Here is a 21,687-nt window from a genome sequence, read left to right as displayed (position 1 = left end):
CTGGAGGTTGAAACTCATCTTGCAGCCCACTTGAACATATTTTGCCCATCCTCATGGTAGACATGGTGAGGTGTGATAAACATATCTTTCGTTAAAGGATCTGTCCCTAATTCAACTTAAACACACAAAAACAACCCTCTCAAAAAACCCACTACAAATCCAGATGACCTTGTAATCTGTTGACTATTCTCCACCTATGTTCCACCCTACCTTTATCAGCAAAATCATGATGAAAACGTTTGTTAACCAACTATAAGAATTCATTGAGTCTGTTTCCTTCATAACATAGAGTCAAGATTCAGGTCTCTGTAGGTAATGAAAAATGCATTTGCTAACATTGTGGAAGATCTCTTTGTCACCTCTGATGAATGGAAGGTGACATTAACACCCCTGGATATTCTTTCAGCTTTTGATGCTGTGCATCACAAAATCCACAAAAAAGACACTCACAAAAGTCACTAGGATAATCAAACGAAGCTGTAGAGTGGCTTTGTTTTTCTTCCAAAATCTATCAATCAATCAATTGGTCATTCAGGACCCACTTGTCACCCGTGAGTATATACAGGAGCTGGCAGGGTCCAATTTATTGGTAAAATTGTCAGGTCCATAGGGACTTTCGGAACTCTGGAAGAGATAAGGAGGTCCGTAGTTGAATGGGTAGCTCGTTCTATGTCTTCGCTGCTAGGTAGGAGAAGAAATGACCTGTGCATCTGCTATGTCAGATGCAGGGGGGTGAGGCTTAGAGAAAGGCATGCGTAGCAGACACGTTTTAAGGTGAAGGCAATGTGTGCTCTGGCCCAGGGCCCCAGCCTTAAGGGGCCCCTTGATAGAGCCAGCTATATTCTGCAGAGAGTCTTGCCCTGATCATCTTGAATAATTTTTAAACTGATTGTTGTAAATAGCCTTTTTATATCATTTCTTTAATGTGTTAGAGTCCATTACATACATTTTGCAGACAAAATGTTTATGTTTCATGCAACATCCATAAAAAAAGTTTCTTGCAGATCAATACAGGACCTCACATATGAGAAATGGAAGGATTTGACAGAGATTATTTGCAGTAATATTAGTGAACTGCTGCTGTGCTAAAATATTGAAAACACACATCACTATCCCTGAATATCAGATGTAATCACATTTAGAATTTGACCAAAGAGGGCATGAAAGAGCTGAAATTAGATCATAAAATCAAATTTGTTCCAAACAAGGGCCCCCAAAATATATTTCGCCCAGGGCCCCCAAAATCCTTAAAACGTCCCTGCAGAGATGTTTGGTCCACTGAAGGAAGTTCAGGTGGTGGATCAAGAAGGCGGGTCAACAGTTGTGTAGGGCTTTGTATGCATGGGTCAGGAGGTTGAACTGCCATCTTTTCTCTACAAGGCGCCAGTGGAATTCCCTGAGATAGGGTGATGTGGGTTTGTCTGCGTTGTTCTGTATAATCGATCTGTTGTCGTCGTCGGAGGTGAGCTGTGATCCCTGTGTAGAGAGCGTTGCCATAGTCCAGTCGACTGGAAATAGGGGCCTGGGTTATGGTGCATCTTGAGCTTTGGGGTAGCCATTTGAATATATTATGAAGCATGCGGAGATTAAAGAAGCAAGTGGAGAAGACTGAGTTGACCTGAGTCGTCATGGTTAGCTTGTTGTCTAGAATGATGCCTAGGTTCCTAGTGTGATCAGTGGAGGTAGGAGCAGGTCCAAGTTCCTAGGGCCACAAGGATGCGTCCCATGGGAATCTTTTATTTCAGAAAATCAGTACCTATGTCTTGTCCATGTCAAGCTTCAGGCAGTTGTCTTTCATTCAGTTGGCGATGTCTGTCATGCAGTTGTGGAAGTTGGTGTTGTTGGAGTCTTCAGAGAGGGAGAGGATGAGTTCTTTGTCTTTGGCGTAGAATGTGATGTTGAGTCCATGGTTTTGGCGATGCTGGCCAGAGGTGCCATATGAGTGTTGAAGAGGGTGAGGCTGAGCGAGAATCCTTGGGGTACTCCATAGATAATTTCCTTCAGAGGTGAAGGGGCGAAGGCAGACTTTTTGCATTCTTCCATTGAAGAAAGAGGTGATCCAACTGAGAGCGGCTCCTTTGATGCTTATGCTGTTCAGCCTTGTGATGAGTGTGTGGTCGGAGACCATAATGAAGGTTGTTGAGAGGTCTAGGAGGATCAGAGCTTTAGTTTCTCCTCTGTCAAGTAAGGGTCGGATGTCATCGGTAACCGCGATGAGGGCTGTCTCTGTGCTGTGTTTGCTGTGGAATACTGATTGGGAGGAGTCGTGCAGGAGGTTTCATTCCAGATGTGAGGACAGTTGTTGGCTGATGACTTTTTGAGTACTTTGGACAGGAACGTGCGCAGGGAGATCAGTTGGTAGTTGTTGAGTTCGCTAGGGTCTGCGTTGACTTCTGCATGTTTTCAGTTCTCTGGGAAGGTGGCCGTGGTCGTTGAGGTGTTGAACAAGGCGGTGAGTATGTGGCTGATACTGGCTTTACCTAGTTTGAAGATGTGGTGAGGGCATGGGTAGGTTGGGGCCCCTGAGTGGACCAAGTTCATGATGGAGGCAGTGTCCTGTGTGGTGAGCTGGCTCCATGAATTTAGTCAGATGTCTGTGGTGGTAGCGGGGTCGTTTTGTTGTTTGAAGACGTTGGTGGCCTTGGGCTGGGGTTTGAAGCCTCTGTAGATGTTGGTGATCACAACAGAAGCTAATTGGGCTGCGCTGTGTCATAGGGATCTTCAATACAAAACTTGATTTGCGGTGTTCCCACAGGAGCCATTTCTGTCACCTGTACTGTTTTACATTCGGTCATTTATAAAGCTTTTCCAGGAACGACCATCATGGCGGTTCCTGTCAGTACATTTTGCTGTTTGGGGCAGTGGCCCACAAACATGACAGAGCCCTGCACCAAACAGTTTCTTTGTTTTATTTTCAGAAAGAGAATCCCCAAGCAAGATTTTCTTTTCGAAAATAAAAAATAAAATGCTCCCCTCATCATGACGAGGGGAGCATTTAGCAGCTTTCACTGCACCTTACCACCAGGGTGTTCTTGGCAGTGAAAACTGACCTGTAATTCCACCCATCTTAATTGGGGTGGGATTACAGGTCTGCCTTAGACGGCCCTTACTCCAAAGGGCTGTCTGAGGTTGTCTAATCGCACCAGAGGCAGAGTAGTCTCTGCCGTGATTAAATATTTGTTACACCTGCATTTAAATTGGGTGAACGGACTATTATTTTGGCGGTATAAATACTCTAAAAGCGACAGAATTTTTATACTGCTGAGATATAAGTCAGCTCCTAAATGTTAGAGTTTGAGTAATAAAATGTGAGTAAAGTAAAATTAAATATCAGTACTTCCTCTCACATTGAATTAAACTCTACCCCATTCTCTAAACTGTTCTAATTTTTTGGACTTCTTCTTAAGCACTCTTAAGTTGCCATGCTGTGCACTTTGATAAACTCTTGAGTAAAAAGATAAGGAAAAATGTAACCAGCTCTTTTCAGTGAATCTATTTTGAATGGGATAAAATTGTCTGCACATCAACATTTTTGGGTTGCATGTGTGCACTGACACATCCAATGGGGGGTACTAGGAATGTCTGTTTTCATCCTAGGAAGAGGCAAGTCATTGCTGCCTACCTGAGTTCAAGGTGGTCTTGAAGTTTCTGCTCCTTGCTAGGACATAATTCCAGTATAATTCCAAAATACTGTTGCTTCTACAGGCTAAGGACCTTCACTGATGCCTTTCTTCTACAAAATAAAAGAAAACTCATCTCAGGTGTTAGTCTATGGTGGAAGGTTCTCTTCCGTGAATACCTTTAGAGCTTTACTTGAATGAAGAATAGGTCTTTGCTATGGTTGCCCATGTGGGTGATGAGGGAGTCTTGAATGCTCTGTGTCTGGCATTTGGAAGCCAGTGGGACTCTTGGAGGGCTAGTGAAATGTGGTCACATCATTAGATGCTTATTAATTTTGTTACTGCAGCATTGTTCATTTTTTGCAGGCTTGAGTGCCAAAAGGACGACACTCCCAAATACATACCATTTTCATAGTCAAGATGGGATATGGTTGACACTAGCCAGACGATTCCATGTCAAAGCCTAATTGTGTGATAACTTGTTGTATTGCACATATAATGTAGAGACATTTTTTGGAAATTGATTCAGTTATGGGACGCGGGATAAGCTGAAGTCCATGATCACTCTCAAATTTCTCACAATGTTATCATCATCGCAGTTGTGCATAAAGCTGCTGAAGCCAGATGCCTATAAGCTTGTAGGTCTCTCTTTTGTGTAGTTTTAATGAGTCAGGTTGAAGGTTTTGATGAGATTTCGCAGTGGGATGAGGTACATAGTAAGGAAGGGTAATGAGAGGAGATGATTGATCAGTGAGGTACCCCAGCATCAATCTTGAAAAATGAGGTGTATGAGGGTAGCATGATGAAGCCAAATTTGTTGGAGAGCTAGGAAGAGATTCCAGATTCCAGTTAAGAATTCTTGACTTGATCACAACATCCTCTACCTAGAAAAGAGTGGTGGTAGACTGTGCTGAATGTCACAAACAAGTCCAGTAGGAGGAGTACAGCAAATCCATTCTTATCAGCAGGGTTTTTTAGATCATACCAGATAAAACTAGGAGCAAATTCAGGGACTCTCCCAGGACAAAGCCCATTGTGTTGATCAAATGGTAAGTAGTTTTATTTCCAGGAAATCAACGTTCTGAGTGAGTGACACACTTTCTTTAGGTTTTCATAGGTACAGTGTTTTTCAGATTACCCTACACCTAGCCAGGTCTTCTGTATTTAGATTATTTTTCATGATTTCAGGTCATATGTATGATAAATTAAGGTATATGGGGGAGGTTCCAAGTGGAAAGTAGTTGTTTGTGATTGTGGGATTACTGACTCCATTGAGAGTTGGATGTTCTTGACGTTTTGTGCTGACACAGAATCTAATGAACCCGGGAGTCCACTAGCCTTGAGCATACTATATAATTTACAACCTCAGAGCTTCTTCATAGAAGCATGGGCCCGGTTATTTTGGTTAGTGCTGATCTCCTAATATTTTCTCAGTGAGCTGGGTATTTGGCCTCTTGTTCATGAGGTGTAATCTCGGGATCTTTATTTTGGCCACAGGCTAGGCTGTCATGGAGTTACAGAATACTGGGGACTGGTGAGTATTTTGATGGTTGGCTCTGAGTTGTTAAATTCAGTTGAGCTCTTTGACTGGGCATTTGGCATAAGAGGTTCTGTTTGACTAATGCAGTCTTCTTAACTTCTTTAAGGAGGATTTGTAGATCATCTAGAGCTGCTGGAGATATTTTTTGTCTAGATTGCTGGATTTGCTCCATTGGCATTGAAGAGTAGTGATTTCTGTTTTCATCTTCTTTATGCCTTTGCTGTGCAAGGGGTTTTCTGTTAGTGGTTTGAGTGTGTGGATATCATGAGAGGAGTGAAATTCTCAAGGGTTTTCATCAAGAGACAACTGAACATCTGAGTGACCGCTCTTAGTTGGCTGATATGTGAGATCCCTGAGAGATGAGTGTCAAATGGAAAGAGTTGGATCTTGTTCCACTTTCAATGGGTACCTGAGGTCAGAGGTGTCACAGTGATTACTATTGTCAGAAGTTTCACAATAAAAGAGATTCGATGGTGGTTACTCCAGATGATAGGTAGCTTACCATTAATGTGATAAATCTAGATGGGAAAAGGGTTGGGTTAAAGGTGTGGCTATCTTAGTGTACGCCCAGTGACCAGGTAAGTGAAGTTAAAACTTCCAGCTTTGCTGTGCTGGATCTTGGCTTTGTGGGAGACGTTTGGTCGAACCTGATGTTCAGGTCACCCTAGATACAGAGGTTGGGATCATTCAAGGTGATGAATAGGATGACATCTACAAATGCATTTGCGAAAAATGTATTACTAGGAGGAAGCCTGTTGATCAGCAGAAATGCACTTGTGAAGATAGGTGCAGGTGAGCTGTCGACTTGTAGTGATTTTCAATCTCTCATAAAGACACCTATGATGCTGGTCATTTTCAATTATTTATTGAAAATGACGGCTAGTCCTCCCTCGGCCTATCTACCGTGCTTTCACTAAAATGTCAGATTTCCTTGAGTAATATAAGCTGCTCCATCCCAAAAAATCGGGGTTGTGCCCTGACACAGCACTGACACGACAGTGCTGGAAGTATCTGATTACATTAAATTGACACTGGACCAAGGGAGAAATGCCGCCTTGATATTATTAAATTTATTAGTAGCATTAGATACTGTTTTTAATCTATTCTCCTGGAATACCTCTGGAATACTGGTGTCTGGTGACTGGCTTTAGGAAGGATCAAGTCTTTTTTTAGAAAATAGAATGTAAGCAGTTTGGATGGCACTTTTTTCCTCTACCACCAAACCACTCAACTTTAGGGTGCCACAGGACTCATCTCTTAGCCCCACCATGTTCAACATTTTAAATGGCCCTCTTGGCTGAGTTGTTTCCATTTAAACCCCATCAGACCCACCTCATCAGACCACGCCCAAAACCTTGGCATCATCCTAGACTCCTCCCTCACCATGACCCGCCAGATCAACACTGTTGCCTCCACCTGCTTCAACTCCCTTCGTATCCTCTTCAATACCTTCAAGTGGATCCCCCCGAATGCAGAAAGACCGTCACCCACGCACTCATAACCAGCAAACTGGCCTACAGCAACGCCCTCTACGCCGGAATCAACGGAACCCTGATACACAAGCTCCAAACCATCCAGAACACTGTAGCCAGACTCATCCTCAGCACCCCACGACACAAGCACATGACCCAGCACCTACAAGACCTCCACTGGCTCGAGAAGAGAATAACCTTCAAGCTACTCACCCAGGCCTACAAATCCCTCCACAACATCGGACCCAAATACCTCAACGAGAGTCTCCTTCCACGCACCCAAAAGGAACCTCCACTCAGCTGACCTCACCCTGGCAGAGACTTCAAGCATCCGCAGAACCAGAGCAGGCAGAAGAGCCTTCTCCCACACCACAGCAAAGACCTGGAACGAGCTCCCAGCCAACATCAGACGCTCCCCTACTCTGCACACCTTCAGGAAGAGCCTCAGGACCTGGCTCTTCGACTGATCCAGAGCTGTATCCCCCCCCCCCCCCCTTCGCCTTGAGACCCTATGGGTAAGTAGCTCGCTCTATAAATCCCTGATTGATTGATCGATTGATTGATTGATTGATTGATTGAAAGTGGTTTCCTATACAGACGACAACATGGAGCTGCTCTTTTCTTTTGCGAAAGTGTTGGCTGCAGACCAGGAACTCACTTTAATGCCAGTTTATGGCCAGTTCTTGATTGGGTGCTCATAAGTGACCTGAAAGAAGGTAGCTCAGCCGAGGTAGAAGGTGATGCAAAGTGATGGGTTAAGCGGAAGAGCTGTTAATGGGGAGAGTGCATATTAGGGGCTCTGAATAGTAGCAGTAGATAGCAAGAGTAGAGAGTAGACTATGAGAAAAAAGGGCAAAGTGGAGGTTGTCCATTCTTCCTGCTTGAAGCAGTTGAGTAGGAATTTAACCGAGGTAGCTGAGGCTGAAAAGTTTGCAGCATGAGGTTGGTGGCATGTGAGTAGGAGTGAAAGTTGTTAGCAAATGTAAAAGGCATGCAATTTTGCGGATTGGTGGAAGGATAGCATAGACAAAATAGAGAATGTAGGATTGATGGGTTGAGGCTAAGATAGATAGAACAGGTGAGAGAGCACAACTACCTCTGATTTATATGCTAGAATAAGAAGGTAGGATTCTGTGTTGCATAAAGCAATAGCGGAGAGCAGGCACGGATGGCACAGGTAACATTGGTGGGCTGTGGGGAGGGGCGGGTAGGCAAGAAGTGGACAGACGATGGGATAGTGAAAGTAAAATCTTTTTTTTTTTTTTTAAACACTTACTTTGCGCTTGCCACATCGCCGACTTGTTGGTGCGGCAATTGTGATCAACTCCCTGGTTGGGCAGTTTGCGGCATTGCAAGCACCCTCAAAGAGTTCACTGGACATATCTACGTTTTGTACAAAGACTTTTGTCACTGTTTCAATTGCCAATTTAGTATCTCAAAGGTCCCCTAGTATTTCTGGAGATGAAAGATTCCTTTTAAGCTGAACCTCGTACGAGGGTTACAATATGAATAATGCAAGAATCGAGGTTGTGAGTTTCGTCTCTCTCAAGGAACGCCATTGCTAGAAAGTGTGAATGGGTTTTCCGCTCCGTCAACGCTGTCTATGCGCATTACCCTGGCTTGAGTTCTCTGTGCTCAGCCGCTGTTCCCATACAGCAATACCAAAGCCTCTTTTTTGCCTCAGGACTTCAAGCCTTGTTGTGGAATCATCTGTCTGCAAATCGAATTTCATGGTTTACGAACAGCCCAGGAGCGTAGTTGCTGAGCCCAGAGGGTCAGCAGCAGGTGAGTTTGAGAGAACACTGGTCATCGGGCCAGCCACGCGTGGTCCTGGGAGATAGTCCCTTAGGTCCTGCCGAGGACAGATGCCAAGGAACGCCATTATTGTGAATCTGAAAACATATGGGTAGACGTTTCAACCTTGAGGCTTCCAGACGAGGTCACAGAGGGAAGGCTGCGCTTTAGTCTCTGCACTGTGACATCACCGTCTAGTAATTTGACCTGGATTTGTCCTGCCTGTAATGTATTTGTGAATTGTAATTGCCTTTCTGAGGGGAAAATGATTGTGTTCCATCCTGTACAAAAGAATCCATTCGAAGCTAATATGAAATACGTGACGTGCAGTAATGCTGTCTACCGCAGGGAGTAGGAGGAGCTTCCGGATGGGATTAAGCAGGTCAATAAGCAGTATAAAGCGTTTTATAATCAAAGGAACCTCCTCCCCCGTTATTGTTGAGACTAATTCCCAATTCAGAGTTTGTACCAGCACTTGCAGGAAAAACACAAGTGACAATAGACCCAGTTCAGGCGACAGAGTCCTGATGATTTTTTAAGCCAAAAATGGTTTTATTTTAGCTGTCTCCCGCCTAATATTGCCTCTGCTTCAATAGAAATCAATGGGCGAAATACATTCCCCCAACTTTATTTTTAATTTCCTACTTTCCTGTATTGAACTGTTAGCATGTATGGAAGAGGGAGCAGTACTTAATTTGTGAAAGAAAGCGTGCCGGTGCTTGAAGGTCTGCTTAGAAGATGCAATTAAACGTCAGAGCGCTAAAAGCCGAGACCTCTTTAATCCACCACCAGATGCTCATGGCACCTCTCTCTCACTCTTGCATGTCCCAACTTTCTCTCTTACTGATAGTTTCCCATCTTTCTCTACCTACTTGTTATGTTATGTTATGTTGTGTTATGTTAAACGGAACTTGTAAAGCACACGTACACCCGTTTGGTTTCATGGTGCTGCTCTAAGGGGTTCAGGAACCCTGGTAACTTACTCATATGCTTGTCTAAACAGCTATGTCATCTTGAGAAGCTTCCTAAAGCTCATGAGGACTGTGCAAGATCTAATTTCAGAAGGCAGTGAGTTCCAGTATCTGGGGGCTAGGACGGCAAACCTTGCACCGCTCAGACGCTTCAATTTGAAGGAAGGAGTAGACAATAGATGCATGTGAGCAGAGCGCAGGTTACGTGTGGGAATGTGCCTTTGAATAAGGCTGTCGACAAATTTAGGGCTCCAGCCATTCAAGGATTTGAAGATGAGGCATACAACCTTGAAGGCGCATCTCTGAGTTATAGGGAGCCAGTGCAGCCTCCTCATAAGGGGCGTGACATGTTGCCACCATTGTTGCTGAAAAATCAGTCTCGCTGCCTGGTTCTGTACCAGTTGCAGTTGTTTAGTTAAGTAGGCTGGGATGCCAAATTATAAAGAATTGGCGTAGTCCAAATAGGAGATAACCATAGCTAGAACTACCTGTATTAGAGCTTCCTGGGTGAGAAATCTACTGATTTTTCCTATTTTCCTCAGCTGGAAGAAGCATATTGAAATCACTGAGCCAATTTGGGTCTGCATTGTAAGATTACTATTGAGTGTTACCCCCGACTTTTAGCAGAAAAGGAAGGGGTAGGAGGCTGTCCTAATTCCTTTGGCCAAAAAAGTGGGCTCCCCCTGTTAGGCTCAATTCAGTCTTGTCTGGATTTAGTTTCAGGTGATTGCTGTTCATCCAGTTGCGGATAAGTAACATCGTGGTCCGAAATTCATGTATGGATTCAGGGGAGTTACTGATGGAGAACATGAGCTGAAAGTCGCCAGCGTAGTTGAAAGTACACGCTTTCCTTTCTTTCAAGACACGGACCAGTCGGAAAAGGTAGAGGTTAAACAGATGAGGGTAAAGTGAGGAACCCTGCGGGACTCCGCATGTGGTCCTCATCTTCGGGGCTGTAAACTGGCCTATGTGGACCGACTGATATCGGTTTTTCGGAAAGGAGCCGATCCAGTCAAGAGCTGAGCCCTGGATTCCCACGTTTCTGACACGGTCAATCAGTATGTCGTGGTCGACCGTGTCAAAGGCTGCAGAGAGATCCAGCAACAGCAGAGCCTTTGGAGAGCCCTTGTCGGCCTCCTTCCATAGAGTGTCCAATACTGTCAGTATAACATACTCTGTAGAGTGTGATGGACGGATCCCTGATTGTTGGGGTTAGGATATTCAGACTGTTCCAGGAAAGCAAGGAGGCATCTGGCCACATGGGCTTCAAGTACCTTGGCTAGGTATGGGAGAAACAAGATCGGGCGATAATTTGTCAGAATTTTGGGGTCAGCCCCCGGCTTCCTCAGGAGGGGGGCGACAATTGCCTCCTTAAAGGTGTTAGGGACGTAGCCTTGGGACAGTGATTCGTTCAGAAGGGATAGGGCTGGTCCAGGGAGAGCAGTAAAAGCTTCCCATAAGACCGGGGGCGTGCAGCAGTCCATAGGAGAGCCCGATTATACCTTGGCCAACAGGTCCAGGAATACTTTGTAACTTATTGTCGGGATTTGTTCAGTAGTCTGAGGGTTCATTAGCGTGGTCGGGCATAAGTCATAAGAAGAAGTTGTTCAAGGAGTCGCATAAGGTTTGAGAAGGCGTGGGTTTTATTGTCACTCTGTCAGGATTGGATAGTTAATTAACGATCGAAAAGATTTCTTTTGACCGGTTACTAGAGGTCACGATTTTTTAAGAGAAATATACGGCTTTTGCAGTCAGAAAGGCTTTTTTGTATTTTTTTTAGCGCGGCTAAGTAGATGCATTTTTCCTCAGGCAGATATCTGCTTCTCCACCTCCTTTCAGATTGCCGAAGGGCTAATTTTAAAGTTTTTAGGTCAGAGGAGAACCATCTCTGTGCTTACTGGAGTCGGGCTAGGTGTACTTTCCTGAGGGGTGCATGTTTATTACTAGCTGCTAGTAGCCAAGCTGTTACATTTTCCTCACGGAGGTTAATAGATGATTGGTTGGACGGAGCTGTGATGGTCAGTGTCTTGAGGAATAGACTTTTATTTGTGTCATTCCAGCTCCTAGCTGATCCCCCTTCGATAGTGGGGATTTTGGCCCTGGTGATGTTGTTGATGGTGAATTTAATTAAATAGTGACTATGTGCAGGGAACAAAGAATGGGGTAGACATGGCAAGGTTGCCTGTCCATACCTGGTCAAGTGTGTGCCCTTTAATATGTGTGGCAACGGACACCTGCTGAGTAAGATTTATCCCTGTGAGCAGGTCAGTAAGTTCAGCAAATTGGGGACCACCTGACGTGTCGTAAGTCTAATAGTTAAAATCACCGAGCAGCAAGATTTTTTCATGATTTGTTATTAAATGGGCTACCTGTTCACCCAAGGATTGTGGAAACAGCGGCATGCTCTGCGGGGGCCTGTAAAGCAGTACGCAAATCATGGGGGCAGAGTCAGATTCTAGCTTGATCACGAGGTTGTCAACAGAAGGTAGGTCTAGTGAGGTAAGTGCAGTGAATTTTATATCATGGCATATAATGGATTCTACTCCTCCCCCCACCTTCTCCTGAGGGTGGTTGGCTTGGAGGATATAGTAGTCGCTGGGTAACGCGGTCAGGATGTCAGGGGAAGAATCTTGTGAGAGACAGTTTTCTGTTAGCAAGAGAATGTATGGTTGTTCAGACTTCAATATGAGATATATGTCCATTTTATGTTTAGCCATAGAGTGGGTATTAAGATAGATCACAGTTAGCGCCTGATAGCTGTTACTGTCCCGTGTCTGGGTGTACCCTGTGATGTGGGCAGCGTATGAAAGTTCAGGGAATTAGATTCTATCCAACATGATCCCGTTCTTAGCCAAGCTGTTACCTGTAGAGGGTTTGAGTATGGATTTCCGAGAGTGAAGCTGTTTAAGTTCAGCTGATGAGTAGGTTGGGATTTGGGCACGGTAACCAGCCCCTGGTCCCGGACGGCTGCAGACGGGCGCAGATGGGCTTGTCTTTGGCATTCCCGCAACGCGCCCGCTGCGCGCATCCGCTGCGCTCCTGCGCTGCGACCAGCATTAAGTGGCCAGTGGCAGCCTTAGCTCCTGCCCCTCCTCAGTGATTAGAGCGCCAGGTGGGCGTAACACCAGGAAGTGACTGGGGAGCAGGGCCGATTGCCCAGAGGACTCCGCAATAGCGCGGTACATCTTTGACTAAAACAACATCAAATTGAATACAGTTTGAAAAATGCTTTCTGATTTGTGTGCTTTTCCTATCTCTCTCTCTACAAATATCTGATGCAGAAAAACAAATGCCTGTACCCAAACCCTCCCAGCAGCCACTGGCTCAAATTAAGCACTGAGAAGGAGTTATTTACTGCGGATTTCAGACACAATCAATCCTAAATTCTGACCTGAAAATGTAAAGTTCTGATTTATGAGTCCAGGGTGCAAGTCAAACATTCAAAAATAAATGCAAATAAATGTATTTAGTGAATAAGGTCCCAATGGAGCCTACATTCTGAACTTCAGACATTTAAAGTATAGCTCTATGAGTCAATGGTGAAAGTCAAACATTTATGAATTCAGATTTATATTAAGACAATACCCTTTCAGGCTTAGAGTGCTGCATAAATTATGCAAAAAAGGAAACAGGAAACTATTTTGCCATTTTTACAGCAAAGTCTTTAAGCAATGGATTACCTAGTGCCATCCACGCAGAGCTGAAAAACGGCAAAAGGCTTTTACCAATCCAGGCACAGTATTGCAACTTTGGATTGGTAAAGCACTATCTAAGCCAACTGGAATGAAAAAAATGAAAAAAAACAACTCATCAGCCCCTTCCCGGAAAGTTTTGATGTGATCTGTCAAGTGGGGGCCGAGAAAAAGTGTCCGTACACGCAATTTCTATAGTCAATTTTAGAATCTGATAGTTAAGACAGGCGAACTGAATTACACCAAATTTTGCAGAAAGCTACATCTTCTCTCAGATAGTGTGCTTTTTGTGATTTGATTTATATTCGTTCAGTAGTTTTTCAGAAATTAAGATTTAAAATGTATAGATATTTGGATGGTTGGGTGTACTGGACTCTTGCAGGAGTCCCGCAGACACGTAATATCAAATTATAGAGTTTTTTCCCCCTGTCGGCCACCTTGCTCCTGCTGGAACGAAAGGCTCCTGTGAGTCCTCTGATTGGTTGGCCTCAACATGAAAAGAAAGGTTGCGGCTACCATTACAAGCCACGGGAACTCGGTCCCTATGTCTTGAAAATTAAACAAGCATGAGGTATAAGGGGTCAAAATAGCGGTACCCTCACTGGCGGTTTCCCTGAGAGAATGGAGGACTAATTTAATTTTTTGAGGGGGAGGGAGAATTTTCAGCCATCCTGCAATCCCACAGAACCTAGAAGACAAGTCTACTCCTATGAACGTCCCGCTGGAGCACATGGGCCCATGCTGGCTCCTAAGAGAGTCCTGTGGAATCAGATGACCTTTTAAAAAAAAAGGGCAATGAGTGTCTGCGGTTGATTGGCCACGTACAGGAGGTTGGCCCTAGGTTAACCTATGCCGTGCATGGCCAAAGGCAATGCACGGTGGTGGGGGGGCATCTGTAGGGGCCCACCCCACAGCGTGCTCGACAAAAGGTCGGGCATGGTGGGGGTTGGATGCCAAGGGTGGTTGGACGCTGAGTTTGGTCGCAGGCCGTGGGTGTCCACCCGGGCGGTGGGGTTTGGCCTGCAGCCAAGTCCTGTGACCAACCCTACGCTGCTCACGGCCAAAGACGATTTGTGGCGGGTGGTGTGTATAGTTACGTATTGTAATAAAATTTCACATTATGTTAAGAAACCCCTATAAATTCACTGACAAAACAACGTTTAAAGTGATGTTATAACTAGGTATGGTGATAATATCACACTTTACCTTAGAAATTAACTGAAAAAAAACAAAGGTTCAATTGATGGTATAGTGAGGTGAAAATGTCGTGCCTTTGCCAATGCACTGCTTATGATATCCCATTTTACATTATTCATGACATGTTCTATGACATCATTGATACCATCACTGATGACATCTGAAATGACATCATTGAGGAGAACAATGTGCATGGTGAAGCATGAGTTATAGTCAAGGCTACTGGAATTATGTGATTCTGCGGCCGCTGCAATTTTTGCATAGTTATAGAATTGCTGCATTTGCCACATAATCCATCATCGGCCACATATTCAGCAGATTTGAACAAAAAACGACTCAAAAGTTACTAAAAATTCAGCAACACATGTTGCCGCGCAAAGCCCTTTGCAAAGCTAAACTGATCACCTTTCTGTTGCTTATTGGTATATTTGGTGTTAAATAGGTACCACAGAGGTGCAACCAATATCCAGACAGTGTTCACAAGTTTAAAAATGCTAAAATAATGAAGTAATACTATTTCAAAATGTGCTATATTATGCCGCATTCATTTGCCTTTTCTTGCTGCATAATTTACTCAACCCTGCCACATAATTTGGCCCTCTCCTGTTGCATAATATCAGTGGCCCTGGCTATAGGTCCTTCAGTGACCTAAATCTGGTGAATTTCAGTGTTTTTTATTTTTTGTTCAAAATGTTACATTTAAACTGACATTTTCACCAAGCTATGACCTCACTTTAACTTTTTTTTTTATACTAAGAAGTCTCTAAAGTGATTAATAGCCATGCTGGTTATTTGTGTGACGGCTTTTATCACTTAAGGTCACCGCAAAGCACTCACTGGGGACATAGAAAAGAGGGATTAGGAAGGGCGCATGAAGTAGGCAAGTTAGACGATTGAAGCAGAAGCCTTGTAGATGGACTGGTCACCTCAAAAAGGTTCTACTTTACTGGTCGCACTCCTGTCAAAAAAAAAAAGAATTAAAATACGTATAGACGTGCATCGAGGTGATCAGTTAAACTTTTTCTACACATGATGCAATCTTTAAAATAGAGTATTTCCATTGTTATCTAAATCGAATATTGTACAATTAAAATGAAAATGTGATATAGAATAATGTTGGAAAAACAAAAGGGATATTGCTTATATTCATGCTCCAAACAAAAGCATTTTCAGTGTTGTTTTTTGGTTTCGCCCGTTATATTTTTCTTCCTCGTTATTTTAATGTATTCTCCGTTGAGTCTGAACAGTTCTAGGAAGCGTACTCAACAGTCAGCATGGACTGGGTTTCTATTCGTGTTTTCGACCAGCTATTTGGGCGCTTATTGCTAGTGCTTTTTTTTTAAATCACAGATCTCTGTGTTCCCTTTGCTTTGAACTACCATAGTGGGTGCATAACTGCACCATTTATTGTCTGCAGTTTCGTGCAATTCCACAACCGTTTGGAGAAGTTATGCAAAATGAGACTTTTAGAGTGAAACGTGCTTTGCCTGTATCTAGCATTTCGGTCTTTCACAGCAGCAAGCATTTTTCATTAAAATAAAGTCTAATGAGATACTACCAGGAGACGAGTTTCAGCAGAAAATGTCACTCGACGAGGAATTTTCTGTCAAGATGTCACCCACATGCAAAAAGTACACAATTTACCCAACTTTCACTGGCATGTTCTAAATTTCTCCCCTGTCTATTATGCTTTTCACATTTACTCCCCAGCTGCAAAATAGAACTGAGGTGTGGCTTGCGTTGCATTTTAAGAGCTGTAGATTATCTGGGGGGGAATACGTTTTTTTGTTTTTTTTTACAATTTTTACTTCCCTTCTTCTTCTTTGACAGTTGACTGCTGGGATGGACCGGACGGGGAGCCCATTGTGCACCACGGCTACACCCTGACTTCCAAAATACTCTTCAAGGATGTCATTGAAACCATCAACAAATATGCCTTCAGCAAGAATGAGTATGTATGGTATTTTAATGTTGCTCTTTCTTATGCAGTTGTAATACTCTTTAATGTTTTGCCAATATAACTGTGTTATTTTATGTGTTTTGTCTCGGCACCTGAGTTTATGTTTAGAGATCTGTGTTCATCACAGAGGGCATTGCCACTCCACAGTGTGGACTTCATCTCTTGTTCAATTTGGAACTGAAGTCAAGAAAAATTTGCATTCTTTTCAGGCAAATTTTGTAAATGCCCCTGTTGGCAATCAAAAGACAAAACATTTGGTCATCTCAAAATGAGGGCCTCAGTGCACCTTATGGAATTGCTTCCTTTGTGATTGGTTGAGCAAGAAAGGTATCCGGAAACACTTTAGCTCTTTTGCCATGCTCATCTTTAATTTGATGTTTTCATTGGTGCACTGATAAAAACAAATTCCAATCTCCACACCAGCTATTTGTGAACCATAGTGTATTGCATGGCGGTCACAAGGTTCAGCGAGTGCCTTTGTTTCATACATTGCGACGAGTCATTTGCATGATACTCTTTGTAGAATGTTAACACTTCTTAAGGAACTTTTTGAGTGCAGCCATCTAAAAAAAATAGGTAACATTGTTAATCAGGCACCATTGTTTGTTCAAAATGTAAGATACCAAACATCAGTGATCACTTTAATGCAGTGACCCAAATATTAAAGGTGGACAAGCGGCTGTAAGCTCGAGCCAGACTCGAGCCTGAAGCCTGGCTCTGGTTCAGCTCGAGGCCCTGTTGGAACCTCAAGCCCATAAAGAGCCGAGCTCTCATGTGGCTTCAGCCTGCCTGCCTACCTCCCTGTACACAGGAAGTGGAATTACAGCCAGAGCTATCGACTTTGGTACTGGGTAACCAGCTTTGAGCATTGGCATTGGCTGCTGTGATTTTGGGCAAAACACTTAATCTCTCAGTGTCAGCAATGAACGGTGAGCTTTTATAATGTAACTGATGCTTCTGGTTGAGTTTGCACTATATACAAACTGCAGAAAAATGCATAAACAGGCAAAACCAAAGCCTTACCATAAGAACAGACAAATAGATGCTCATTTAGTAGTTGATTTGTCCAAAAGAAAACAGAAAGACTGGATAAAGAGCTGTTTCTCCTGCTTAAACTGTGTGATCTAAAGCAAATATATTCTTTCACCAAAACTCCTTTTCTTCATTTTTTTGACGTACTTTTTAAATTTTGACGAGACTATCATATTTCATTTTGTGTTTGCTGTGTGATTTATTTATTTATTTTGCACAGTTTTATAGAGTGCAAACTTGACCCGAAACCAATCAGGTATAAGAGCGCTTTACATAGCACCAGTTATGTTACATGAGGACACACATTCATTTTTTTTGTTAGGCACGGGGAGATTAAGTGATTTGCCCAGAATCACAGGATGTTCAGCGTCATTACCGAGACTCGAACCCAGTTCCCCAGGTCCGAGGTGGAACGCCCCAGCCGTTAGGCCAACTCCTCTCTAAGTAGGTAATGTTTTCAGGGCTTGGCTCGTGCATGGGCTCTAAGATCAGAGCCAGACCCTTGGCTCGGAGCTGGCTCAGCTCTGCCTGTTAATTTGTTGGCTCACCCACCCCTACCAAAAATGTCTAATGTTACGTTGTAAAGATAAAATGTATAATGTTTTTAATTTTGATCTATTGATCCATATGCAGCTTGTAAAGCTGCCAATTGAGTGTTGTTAGTAGTGTAGCTAGAGCTTTTGATGCCTGGGGCGATCCCTTAGTTTGCCGCCCAGTGCCGGTAAGCACAACTTACCTTGTGCTCCCGTCTCGCGCCGTGACGCCCGGGGCGGACTGCCCACCCTGCCGCCCCCTAATTACACTACTGAGTGATGCCCTGTGTTACACCTTCAGACAGTTCTCCGTTTTTAGCCATCAGTACCACGTTTGATAGGTCTTGTAGATTTTCCTTTGCTGTGATGAGTGTAGGTTTCAAAATTTCAGCATGCCGTATGTTTGACAAATTCCAGGAGTGGCAAATTATGTCACACATGATGCATGGCCTCATGCAGCCATGCCAGTTGCATGGGTACATTTATGCGAGTTGTCTGTGTCTGTATCTGTGCCCCTGTATGTTATTCTTTTGCACAAATGCCTGTACAGAAGCAGCCATTTTAAATATAGCACCAATAAGCCGCCACATTCCTGCCACTCTAATCGTGCACTGAAACTAATTCGAAAGTAAGCTAAAAATGCTTTTCGTTGCCATCAAAATGTGCCATGAGTTGTGTATCGAGATCTGATATTGTTTTCTGTGCATCTGATATTTTCAGTCCTGCGTTTATAAGGGGACATTATTGTAAGTCTCAGAATTGAATGGGAAAAATATGAGTGAAAAACATTTGTTGTTCGTGCCCGACACTGGACAGCCCAATACCTCTTGAGTGCCACCCTGTGCCCACCTCCCTTAATGGTCCCTATTGTACATCACCATGTCCCGCCTTTACTCATCACCCTGAGCCCTCTGGTGCACATCAACCTGTGGTTTCTCACATTGAACACAGCTCTCTCACCCTGAACTGTACGCCATGCACACCATTCAGTGCTCACCTCACAGACAACACCGGATGCTTTCCTGATATGCTGCTCCAGTGCACACCGGAGACGTATTACCCAGTGCTGCCTCTAGGCACATAACTCAGTTCTCTACTGAGGCTCATCACTTATTGCTCCTGTGAGGGGTATCACACTGTAACCCTCAACCCTGTTCCTGAGGGGGTATCACACAGTAACCTGTGCTGTGACCAGCATCACCCTGTATCACCCAAAGCTCCCTTGGGAGTGTTAAGCAGTTTGCCTGGGGTGCATCACCAAGTGCCGTTGTGAGGGGTATCACCGAGATCTGTCATTAGAGTCATCACATCATACCCACGAAGGGTATCACCCTGGGGTGCATTACCCAGGCCCTCCCTAGGGGGCACTACACAGTATCCCTGATGCACATCGCTCTATGCGCTTTTGTTGCATGAATTCTGCTGGTTATGCAGAACTGTGTGTTAGGACGACAGGACGTTGGAGTGTAGGGACTGAGTCTCTCGATGGCGTCAGTACCTGTTGGCCTAATCCTGGCTAGCTCACAGTGACTCACCTGAACTCCTAACCTTCCCAGAGTAACAGGTGATTTCGGCAACCTCAAACATAGCCCTCTAGTCCCCAAGGGAAGTGTGGAAACAGATCCTCCCCTTTCGTAACTCACTCATGCATGCTCATAGTAAACACAAGCAAGACAAGATGGGAGTTTAAAATACATTTATTGAAACTATCATAATCTATTATGAAGCAAATGTGCTGCTATAATTAGGCAGATGCAACTAAATAATGCAATTAGCATTACTAACATACTCTATAGGACAAACGTCCAAGCCGTGGCACATTATATATCTGTCTATGTCTACTCTTACTAGATGTGCACAGGGATATATTTGCGACCTCTAGTATTGGCCTAGGACCTCATACCTGCATGTGTAGTTAGGTGGTCCGCATCATGAGTGTAGACTTAGCTTACGCAAGGCTGCATGACGTACACTAGGCTGCATGACGGGCACTGCTGTTGTTCCAGAACAGTCATCTCTGTCGGAATTCTCCCCTCTGGCCTCCAAGAGGACGAGACACAGTTTATATGATAAACTCTTGTGTTAGAAGATGTAACTGTGTGACGATGTTATGCCTAAGTGTTAGGTGCTGTTGTTGAACGAACGCAGAAAACAATACAGTATGTTATTATGTATTCCTAGCAACCTTGTACAATATGTGCAGACGAAAATCCCCAGAATAGTCTCTGAATAACAAACAGCATGTACTGCCTAGGACAATGTAAGTGTGTTATACGTGACTATGCAGAGCAGAGGCAGCCTAAAACGTCCTAGATACAAAACTAAGGGAGAACCAAAGTGGGTCCAGAAGGTAAATCACTACACTGTGCATTGATGCCTGTAGATTTGGTGGTAAGTGTGCATGAATCATTCTATATCTAGACTTTGGGGGAAATGGTGCCATAGCTGTGTTGGTTTTTGAGTATGCCCACTGTCTGCATGCACTAAACAAAAGAAAAACCTATCAACTTTGTCAGTGCTGGCTTTCTGAGGGCCAAGGTTAATAGCAACTATCTACTCATAGCTCATAAACTCTTCATTGAATTTTTATCTGCACACCGGTCCATCATAGTTAATCCGTTTCTTTCATTTGTAATTGTCAATAAGCACGCGCACATAATGGCATGGGTTGGAAGATACCAAACACTTTTCAGTTTCATATTGACATCCCTTTTGCATGCAGTAAAGTACTGTGTCCCAGCAATAACTGAGCACATCGATAGCCTTTTGAGTAGCCCCCTACACTTGTCAACCTCGTAAGGGTGATGTGTTTTAGCAGCCAGCCATAAAAAGAGTAGATTGCTCACGAATTCGCAGCAAATATGTCAACACAGGCACTAGATAACAATATAATCACAATATGGCAATAGTGTATTTTCATACAGTGCTCACCGTGGATTGGTTTTCTCCGGACGCTAAATGCAGTCATGCTATTACTTTACTCAAGAGCACCCTGTAATCGGCCCGGAAGGATGAATGGCTGAGTCGGTCATTGTTAGGTTTCCAAAAGATGACATGCAAGCTACAAGCAGATCTCTGCAGGAACTACATTAGTACCCATGTGTTTTACCACATCAGTGAATGGATAAATATCATGAATGGATTCACAGGGGAGGTTGGCTTTCCGACCTGCTGTATTTGCTCAGGTATTGTGGTTGGTTGTGGCTTTTAGCTATATTGTGCTCCGGTAAATAAAAAACATTGATGTTGGAAACATTTGTTTTAGCCATCTTTGGGTGCGATGTGGTCCACTTGGTGGGTGAGTCATGGTGCTTGTTACTGGAATTTACCAGCTTACTTGGAGCCCAGTTCTCAGCCTAATGAGCTTACACTAAGAAACAGACACACATCGGTCTTACTTGGCACCCTAGTTCAGTCGCTGCTCCTGCAGGTAAGTGCGATGGGGGGCATGGGGGGCTAACAGACTATGGAATAGGGAAAATAAAATAAATAAATAATTCCTATTCCGTCATCTGTGGACTTCCCCTCCCCCCCGGCCCACCGCGCTCACCTGGAGGAGCCACGACTGTCCTAGTTAACAAACATTATCCCATCCGTCCTGCAGCTTTATCACTGCTCATATGCAAGACTGTTTTGGGCACTGAAAGGAAATTAACACAGCTTTGACCGTATCACATGAAGTGAGCACCGCGGGCACTAAATTTAGACTCAGTCTCTTCCACAGCTTTCTGGTGACTTGTGTTTTAAGTAGCTGAGGACTTGCAGCTGAGCTATTTTACCATCTTACAAAGTGGTAAATGGTTGTCTATCACCAGAACATACCAAGGCATTTGCTGCTTTTGGCTGGAAATATAGCAGTGTATGTTGACATATCTA

The 21,687-nt window shown here is 43.9% G+C and overlaps 1 protein-coding gene across 7 annotated transcripts in view; it reads left to right on the top strand.

Annotated features, from left to right (window-relative positions):
- The window catches only part of PLCH2 (phospholipase C eta 2), a 1,499,317-nt gene that overhangs the window by 1,212,693 nt on the left and 264,937 nt on the right, over positions 1–21,687 (top strand). For all 7 annotated transcript variants that reach the window (XM_085609277.1, XM_085609254.1, XM_085609273.1 and 4 more), the window contains one exon: positions 16,117–16,237. In XM_085609277.1, the coding sequence (XP_085465403.1) occupies positions 16,117–16,237 (121 nt within the window). The remainder of the gene's footprint in view (positions 1–16,116; positions 16,238–21,687) is intronic.

Source organism: Triturus cristatus, chromosome 1_2, assembly GCF_964204655.1.
Source record: "Triturus cristatus chromosome 1_2, aTriCri1.1, whole genome shotgun sequence".
Taxonomy (NCBI): Eukaryota; Metazoa; Chordata; class Amphibia; order Caudata; family Salamandridae; genus Triturus; species Triturus cristatus.
Note: the sequence above shows the minus strand (reverse complement) of the source record. Positions and strands in the feature narration are given on the sequence as shown.